Raw genomic sequence first — 9,781 nt, forward strand, 5'->3', positions numbered from 1 at the left:
GCCAAACAGCTGTCTCAGCATGCACTGCCGACTCCAATACACACCTAAAAGGTGTTTGGCAACAAAGTATAATATATAGCAACAAAGTATAGTATATAGCAACAAAGTATAGTATATAGCAACAAAGTATAGTATATAGCAACAAAGTATAGTATATAGCAACAAAGTATAGTATATAGCAACAAAGTATAGCAACAAAGGAAAACAATGTTGTGTACAGCATCCATCCTTCTGAATTTAGTTTGGAAAGAAAAGGGAATTGGAAACCATTGTCACATTCTAAATTGAACCCCCCCCCCCCCCCCCCCCACACACACACACACACACCTTATATATCTGGGAGCTGACTCTCCTGCAGAATGACCTGTTTCTTGTCATCTTTCCTCACCAGTGCTTTTGCACTTCAAAATGCCACTTTTTCAGCCATCCACAGCCACAGACTTATTCATCACAGTTTGTGATGAATGGGATGGTTAGATTACTCGAAAAAGTTGGATTCACGTTCGCATTCTCATCGTATGGGAATTTCCGAACATATGAGCAGCATTTGTAAAATGAGCCTAAAAATCTGAGTCGGTTCACATCAACATGACCAAACATTAGAGGCATGTCACAGCCCAGGAGATAATATGTATTGTACATTTCTGAAAACCATGGATATGTTGAATGTGGACGTTTGTACATTTGGTCAGAGCAAGTGATGTAGTATATCGAGTGTCGGAAAGTTACATGGTATAATAATGAGTATAACGAGGTATAAGGTATTAGTATAACTAATGAGGGTAGGTGGGAGTAGTGGTGGTGGATGGGTCAAACAAACAGGACTTTTTACTCCTCCAGTGTTTGTGTGAAACCAAAATAAAATGTTCAATTTACACCTGTTACGTAACGTTTCATGAGAAAGTCTGCTAAGGCGGTTGTTATTGATTTACACTTATGTTATTACTTCACATTTCTGCGTCATGTTGTGTCACATTACACTGTTACGTTACCATTATAACATAAACCATGATAGTAGTTTTGTTGCCTAAACCTAGCCAATCGTTTCACAACGTTACCCACGTGCCATTGTGTGTTTTTGTAAGCATGATACGAGGCTGACATGAAACGTATTTATGGTTTAGAAACATCCACATTCAATGTATCTCTTGGTTTCCAGAAAATGCCAATTATGATATGATGGTACATTACAGAATTATATTGCGGATTGTAACCAAAAACAGAGTTGATGGTGGTGGATTTCAATTAACGGGATAATCGTGAATATCCTCACACTTAAATACAGGAATTGCCACATAAGAAAGAACAGACTCACACAATGTTGCTGTTTAATTATCCTTTATTAATGCAGGAGGACCTTTATTTGACATAGTTTGTTCTTAACTCAAGAGCAACATGATCTCATCTCAACTCATATTTTTCTGGTTCGTGCAGTTAACGTTGTGCACGTGGTTAATGTTGTGAAAACGGTGGCGTTGGGTTTAGGCAACAAAACCATTTTTGGTTAGAAAATAATATGATTGTAACGTAAGCTCGGTATGTAGAATATTGTGCGACTCAGGGGCGTTTCATCACATGAACATAATGTCATGTGATGTAATGTGGGCAGTAAAAATCACTCAGCTTTGGGTTTCACATGGGACATGAACAGAGGTCCTGGTTTTGGTTGTCACACCCACCCTTAGAGGACTTCTCACTCTTAACACTACGTCAGTTCCTCTGAGCATCTAATAGTGACGCAGGCAGGTTTACACTAGAGTCAGTTGAAAGCCTGGTACTTATCATACAGACTCTAAAGGGTCTCGTATGAGGGTATTAAAACTCTATGGGCCACTGACCGAGCATCAATATTTGACACCCTGGCAGTGAGACCAGGTTATTAACAATGGTTTTCACAAAAAAAAAAGATTTGTCTGTGGTGCAATACAATTATTTGTTCTTTTAACAAAATATATACTAAAGTGATTCCGGTATGTTTTAGTGCTATTTTAGGAGTTTTAAAGGGACTGTGTGTAGGATTTGGAGCCACCAACAGTGAGGTTGTGAGTGGCCGAAAAACGCAAATGGCCCCAACTTGTCCGTTCTGGGCTATAGGCCTACTGTAGAAACACGGCGGACTCCGTGAAGAAGACCAGCTCCATATATGTAGATATAAATGACTCATTCTAAGGTAACGAAAACACCATTCTTATTTGAAATCATTCTTATATTCCATTCCTGACAATAAATCCCTAAATGCTACAGACTGTTCCTTTAAGCATATTTTGATGATTATCGGCATAATAATTTGTTAATGCAGGTTTTCTTATCAAGCCAGTCATTATAGTACTTTACTGCTGCATACTTCCACGTTTCTAAATAAAGTTGTAAAATGTGGGAACCTGCAGTCAACCAGCCTTGGTGTTGTCTGTTTATATTGGTTTTGCGTCCCGGTGTTTCTCACCAACGGTTGTTTTACTCTATTGTTTTCTAAATATGAACACAAAGCTGCCTTGTGTTTCAAATTCAAGAATGGACACATCTGGCTTATTGTCATTATTGTAAGATATGTATAATGTGTCATGTTTATAGTTGTGTTTTGTGCCAGATGATCAAAAACATAAGAAAACATCAGTAAGTGAAAAATTAACAGTGAAAACGAGGAACTATTTTTTCGCCCTTAGGTTTACTCAAGAGTGACCAAATCTATATGCGGCATGGAAATAAACATTTGATAAAAAATGTATTTTCCAAAAAATCAAAGTAACATATGGCTGAAAATGCTAGCTAGACTTTGAATTTAGGGAGAACTAAATTAATTTCAGTGTCTAAAATATATTATTGTCATCAGTATGAATGCAATAGTTTGAAGCATACACGCACACACCACTGGTCTTTGTTTGTGTTTCGTCTCAGCTCACAGGTCTGAGATCTGCTTCCACACAACATAAGAAAATACAGTTTGTACAAAAATAAGAGTCCATAGGAATGTGAAATGTATTAAACGGTGTCTTAAATGTGTCTTTTAATATGATTTGTATTTTAATCTGAAGCTTGTGGCCCATTTCTTCCTAAATTATTAAAAAAGAGTAAAATAGACAGATATCCTGGTCCATTGCTGTAAATCATCTCATGGAGTTCCTTCTTACATTTCTGATAGATTGTGTTTGAATTCATATACAAAGGTGCTAAAAACAAGTGCTGTTATTTTGCTGTTAAGTAAAAAAAAGGACATAAACATGGCAGATAAACACAGACTGATGCTGATGTACACAAATATGAAAATATGCTGCTTATGAAACATCAAGTCCCTTATAGGTCAACTATGGTACAGCAACTCACTGATGCCAGTCTGTCCTGGTCCTCTCGGGGCCTTTTTTTGTTTTTGTTGCACTTTTATTGAGTATTGTATATTGTTCATCATGATGACTCCGAAATATTTCCAAAAAATGTCAGTCTGCAGGGCTGAAGACCTCTCAAGGGATCCAGATCAGCTGCGGACCTTAGATGGGTGGTGCTGATGGACCCCGTCTGAAGCTGTTGTTAGCTGCAGCACCAGTGTGATAAGAGCAGAAAGATAACCCGAAAGCCAAGATCGGGTCTCCACTGCGCGGGGGCTCCTCAGCGGGCCACGCGGCGCGTGTCTCTGCCGCATACCGGCGCATGACGTGCAGCTCTACTCGCAAGCCGACACGCTGCTGATCTTACCGGTGTTCTCAGACCACGGCTGCAGGTTCTGCAAAGCAAACAGCGAGCTGTTCTGTAGGCACAGCGGGTCCGGGGTCAGCGGCTGGTTGATGGTCTTCTGAAAAGCCTCCTGCTGCAGCTGCATGAGGATCCGGTTGGCCTGCTGCCGCTCCGCCTCGCGCTCCTCCGCAGTCTGCCGCCTGCGAACAGCGACAGGGAAACACCGCGGAGCCGTTCACACACCGGACCGACACAAGCCGAATACATATAATGTATATTAATCCGAATATTATAACAACCTCATAGCCTATATAGTGGACTCACTGTTATCTCTGTAGGCCTAGTGTTCTCATATTATGGCTATTAACTAACCGATTATCCGATTAGTTTATTTCAGTTTGACATGCAGTGCACATTTTAATGATTTTCATAGTCCGTGAATTTAGTTATTACAATTTCCATAGCATTATCATTGTCATCAATAAAAAAGATAAAAAGACAGGCGTCGTTTGTTTCTAAATCAAAACAGTAAACATTTCATAATGTGCGAAGAGACAAAACTGTGGAATGGGTGCCATTTCCTGTATATTCCCTTAAAAGACAAACCTGCGTCAATTTTTAGTGTTAAATAGTCAATAGCAATCTACAACAAATTGATAAACTATAAAAACTACGAGTAAAATATGAAAAAAATGAATAATTTCTTAACTTCTTTGATTCTTGTTTGTCATATGCAATGATATGTTGTTGGGTATGTTGATGTTGCCAATTTCAAGTCTCCAACTGATCATGTGACATGACAATACGATGGTGTGTGTGTGTGTGTAGGGTCATAATAGCATGCACTGCAGGGGCGGGACCTTACACACCGCTGCAGGTGGATATCAGTTCAAGAGAACGGAGGATAAATAAATAAATACTGTAATATTTTCAAAATCAGTCACTCAATTTCTCATAATTCTTAGAAAGTAAATAAAACAAAAAACAAAGAAACAGACATCTGTTTGTTAACATTTTCCTAGATTCTTATTGAGTGCCCTGGGTATGTTTATGTGCACAAACGAAGAAAAGTAAAATTGCAGTCTTTTTAAGAAGACTCGTTTATAATTACCTTTTATTTTACCAGAATGTCATTTAACACTTTTTTTTATTGAATATGCTGAAGCCATTTAGGATTATAAGGGGAGACACTGCAGGTAAACAAATAATTAACTAATAGATATCGCCATAGACTTTTAGACTTCCCCAGGTGATTATTTACATTGAGACAAATATTTCTTGTTTTACAGGTTTTCTGGAAATATATGATTGAATATGCAAATTAGGTATTATTTTATTAAATGTGTGCGGAATTTAGTACGTTTAGTACGACATATGAACAAACTCCTCAGTGAAAATCTTCAGAATATTGATAGGAATGAATAGGGAACGTTTTGGTAGAGTATGAGCGAAAACGTATTTGGAGAAAACAGCCTAAAGATATTGTAAAAATGAATACAGGTGAATGGGCTAAAAACTAATAGATATCACTATGAAACTTCCACAGTTGATTACTTACATAAAGGCAATTCTTTTTTTGTATTACAAGTTATCAGAAATTTTATATTGAAATATGCAAATGAGGCAGTGTTTGGTAACTTTTGGTGAATTTAGGAGAAATGTACAGACACAAGGTAGTAAAATAAACACCTAAATGTGTATTTTGGATGTTTTCTTTCCACTAGTCTGAAAGAAGACATGTAATTGTCAAAATTGACAAGAGCATGAAAAACACATTTTATGTTTTTACTAACCAGCACATTCCTTTTTGATGAATGATTTGCAGGAAATAAGAGTTAAGTAAGCAATTTGTCTTCCTTTTTTAAAAACCAGCACTGTGTTTTCTTTCTGCCTCTCAGAAACGTGTAGAAGGAGCTATTTGAGCCTTTATTGCTAACTGACATTGTATTTACTCCATTTTATTGTGTAGTGCATGTGGACCAGTCTCTTCATAACATTCAGCAAATGTTCATTTGAAGAATTCTATACAGTCAGAGTTCAGCCTATTGTTGCCTACAGCTGGCTAAAACGCATGCAGTCTAATAATAATAATAATGTCTTTTTATTGTCATATACACGAAATTTAACCTCTACATTTAACCCATCCCTTATAGGGAACAGTGGGCTGCTGAAAATCGCCCGGGGAGCAGTTGGGGGTCTAGTGTCTTGCTCAGGGACACTTCGACACATGACACATCCTAGCCAAGGATCGAACCGTCGACCTTGTGGTTACCGGACAACCCTCTTAGCCCAGTGTGTCATGGCCGACCCGTCTACAACAGTCCTGCAATAAATCACGTGTAAATCTAGTATTTTGTCCACCCCATTTGAACTGCAAGGGCACAAATCAGAAATCAGAAAACCACATTGGTTTGAAGTAAGCGTACGATGAAAACAGTCTGAACAGGGACTAAAGGGACCTCCTGGAGCCCCGTTTAAACCAGAGGGCCCCTTATAGGTGCCAACCGGGCCTCCAGAATGCAGAGCCTCTTTGGGCATCTGCTCAGTATAGAATGCATTGGTAAAAGCTTTAAAAAAAAAAAAAAACAGGACCTCACCTCCATTTGGTACGTCTGTTTTGGAACCAGGTTTTGACCTGGGCGTCGGTCATCTTCAGGGCTTTGGCGAGGGCGGCCCTCTCCGCCGACGCCAGGTACTTCTGCCGGTGGAAGCGCTTCTCCAGCTCGCAGATCTGCAGCCGCGTGAAGGACGTTCGGGGCTTCTTCTTCTTCGGGGGCGTCCTGTTCTGGTAGGGGTGACCTACGCGACGCGTCACAGTGAGGGGTGAGAGGGATACTGGGCGGGATGGGAGGACGGGGACGAGAAAGGAGAGAACGGGACAAGTCAGGACGGGGAGAATGGCGCAGGAGAGGATAGTGCAAGTAGGGTCAAGTCAGGACAGTACAAGTCAGGACAGGACAGGACAGGAAATGACAGTGCAAGTCAGGACAGTGCATGTCAGGACAGGACAGCACAGGGCAGTACAAGTCAGGACAGGAGAAGGGACAATACAAGTCAGGACAGTATAAGTCCAGACAGCACAGGACAGGAAAGGACAGTACAATTCAGGACAGAAGACAGGGAAGGAAAGGTAAGGTTAGTCAAGTAGTGTCAGGACAGTATAACAGGAGAGAGAGAACAGGACAGTATAAGACAGAACAGGACAGGAGGACAGGACAGGTGAGGGCAGTTTAGTCAGAACAGGACAAGACAACAGGTCAAAGCATGGTATTTAGGTCAACCAGACAGAAAATCAGTGAGAGAGCGCTGACAGAACTTGTGTTACATAGTGTTTACAGCACAGCCTATATGTCCTGTAATTTAATTTATAACAGTTTCTGTTTTAAAATTCAATGTAGTCATTTTATATATTTTTTAAATTACCATAACACCTTTGTGTGTGTTTTTTTTTCATTGTATTATTATTAGGCTTATTTATTATATTATAACATTATTTATTCAACCCATAACCGAAAATCTTCTACAGAACTTGTGTTTATATATATATATATATATATATATATATATATATATATATATATTTAACCCATGGCATAGGCCTAATCAAAGTGGAGAACCTGTTTTCAGCATACGGGCACATTTTTAATGAAATAATTGATCACAATAATTTATTACTTTGATTATTACTACGTCAACACAAGCCAGTCAAGTCAGAAAGGGCTTACATTTGACACTGTATCAGTTTAACCTTTGATATAATGGCTTTCAAGGTAATAAAGAGACAGATTTCACAGCACACTGTCTCCAGAACATTATTTATCCACAAACGAAATACCACATGTCAAATAACACCCTTAAAGAATACTGGCAGTCTATACATTAAATTAGTAATAATAATAATATTCAAGATAGAGTTCTGTCTACAATATCTTACAGTGATACTGTAGTACTGCTTATAGACAAGGAACAAGTGTTCCCAATTTTAATGACTTTAAACAACCGATTTCAGTAAAATTATAAACATAATAGCATTTTGGTTTATGTTGAGTTTCTTAATATAACGGTTATTTCTTTTTTGTACTGAAAAGCAATAAATAAAGCAGCAATAAACAATACAAGTTAACTATGGAAAAAACCATACAATTTAGGAAATAACCTTTTCCCGTTTTTTTCCAATTTATTATTTTTAAGTTAAAAAAAAACAAACAATTATGCAACGTGACACGGGCTCCCTTAGATTTCCAATTGATGTAGAAAATATGTGAGTCTTCATCGACCTCAAATAAATGACATAGTGAGTCATTAATCACTGATTCACACGCAAGCTACACAGGCAAGCAAATGGAGATACACATGTAATTTATTATGGGCTATAATTGAATTATAATAGGTCATTAGTAATATTGGCTTTGCTAAAGAAGATTTACAACAAACGGCTGCAGCTGCAGTTGTATTTTCTAAACATATTGTTTTGTATTTTAAATAATCCTATATATAACATTATACCTATATTTTTTTTAATTTAATTTATATCGTATTGTATTGTATTTTTTAATTTATTGGACTGACTTTGACACATGTCGTATTATACTATGTTATGTGTATGTATTATATTATATGGCTACCTGTGAACCGGTCTTTGGTGTAACGCCGGTTGCTCTCCATCCAGGGGAATGTGAGCGCGTTCAGGTTGTTGATGTTCCCGCTCACCGGCAGCCCAGAGGAGTTTCCGCAGCTTAGAGGCCGGTGCGCGGGGACCCGGATGACCCCGGCGGAGCTAACGTTAGTCCCGTTCGCATTCACGCCTATGTTCATGTGATAAGCCCCCCCGAGGGAGGCCATCCCGCACGAGCTGCCGGTGCCATTGTATCCGGCGTTGCCGTATGTGTATCCGCCGCCACCGCCGCTGTTCACGCCGTTGCTCGCGCCGCAGTTGTAGGCCCCATGTCCGTAGTCCGGCTCGTGCATCCTCGCGCCCAGCATGCAGCTCTGCTCCACGTTGCTGAGGATCTGGTCAATGCCGAAGCTGATGGGCTCTACGTGCGTGTGCTGCTGGAGATGCGCCCCCAGTATCCCTATGTGGTCCATGGCCTTCCGCGAGCCCCTCCAGCTCCGGCGCGAGGAACAGAGTTCGCTCCACGCGCCGCTCCCCTGGACTCTTTTACGTATACTGGGCTCCTTCCGCTCGAGCTCCGGTCGTTATCTGTAGGCTCGTGAGTGTGGGCGCACGTGTGTGCGCCCGTCTGTGTGTGTGAAGGAACGAGAACCGAGGCTGGACTGTTTTTCTCCTGCCCCCCCCCCCCCCCCCCCCCCTTCTTCTACCGCGCGAGGACATCAATCACAGTGCCAAATAGACAGCGCGAGATTAAGACCCAATTTTAGGGCCGGAAACTCGATTGGCTAAAGACTGTGTGAGCTCTACGGAGGCTTTATGGCACACTTCATAAAACAGTGTTTAACAGCTGGACAAGACCAACAACACAATGGACAGACATGCTTCACACTTCTGTTTTTATTTTTTATTTTATAACCGTGCTCCTAATGATTGCAGCAACACGCTGCACAGTGTTTCCATTCATGATTCCCTACAATAATAATAATTAATAAAAAGAAAATAAAAGGAACTAAATAAAGATGAAAAAGTAAAGATGAAAATAAAAATCTAAATTAATAAATAAATACAAATTAAATAATATATCGCTCTGATTAGGCAGGATGGTACACAGAGCTGAAGGGCCCGTTGTCTTGTTGTCAGTCCATTAATTTAGCTCATTGAAAAGCCTCCAAACGTCCCACAGCACACCATTAACAATTCAGTTGAAGCAAATAAAGACCGTCTACTTCAGTAAAACACTCTATAGTTTATAATTTCAAGTCAATTTCTAAAATGTTTCTGTTTTTCGATTCATTCTGCAGAATTTCGCGCAACCTAATAAATTGACCCCAATGGGTTCAAATTGCAGGGTATAAATCACTGAAAGATGATTGATGTGTAATGCGGGCGACTCATTTATTGTTATGGAGCCGGCGTCATTATTAATTCATGTTCAGAGTGATGACATGGCTGCATACGCGGATTCGTTCTCATTTGTTTCTGTGGGAGCTGCTGCTGCTG

At 39.8% G+C, this 9,781-nt stretch overlaps 1 protein-coding gene across 2 annotated transcripts; it reads right to left on the minus strand.

Moving 5' to 3' along the window:
* Positions 1 to 1,329: 1,329 nt before the first annotated feature.
* tlx1 (T cell leukemia homeobox 1) lies at positions 1,330 to 8,882 on the minus strand. Of its 2 annotated transcripts, none has more exons than XM_079168955.1 (3): positions 8,292 to 8,882; positions 6,264 to 6,465; positions 1,330 to 3,866 (listed from the first exon to the last, which is right to left on the minus strand). In XM_079168955.1, exons 1-3 carry the CDS (start codon positions 8,752 to 8,754, stop codon positions 3,656 to 3,658), a joined length of 876 nt encoding a protein of 291 aa, XP_079025081.1. In that variant the 5' UTR covers positions 8,755 to 8,882; the 3' UTR covers positions 1,330 to 3,655. The 2 variants fall into 2 exon arrangements, with proteins under 2 accessions (XP_079025081.1, XP_079025080.1); XM_079168954.1 differs by having other exon boundaries at positions 6,264 to 6,501.
* Between the last annotated feature and the right edge of the window lie 899 nt (positions 8,883 to 9,781).

The sequence above is a fragment of the Pholis gunnellus genome (genome assembly GCF_910591455.1).
Source record: "Pholis gunnellus genome assembly, chromosome: 11".
Lineage (NCBI taxonomy): Eukaryota > Metazoa > Chordata > Actinopteri > Perciformes > Pholidae > Pholis > Pholis gunnellus.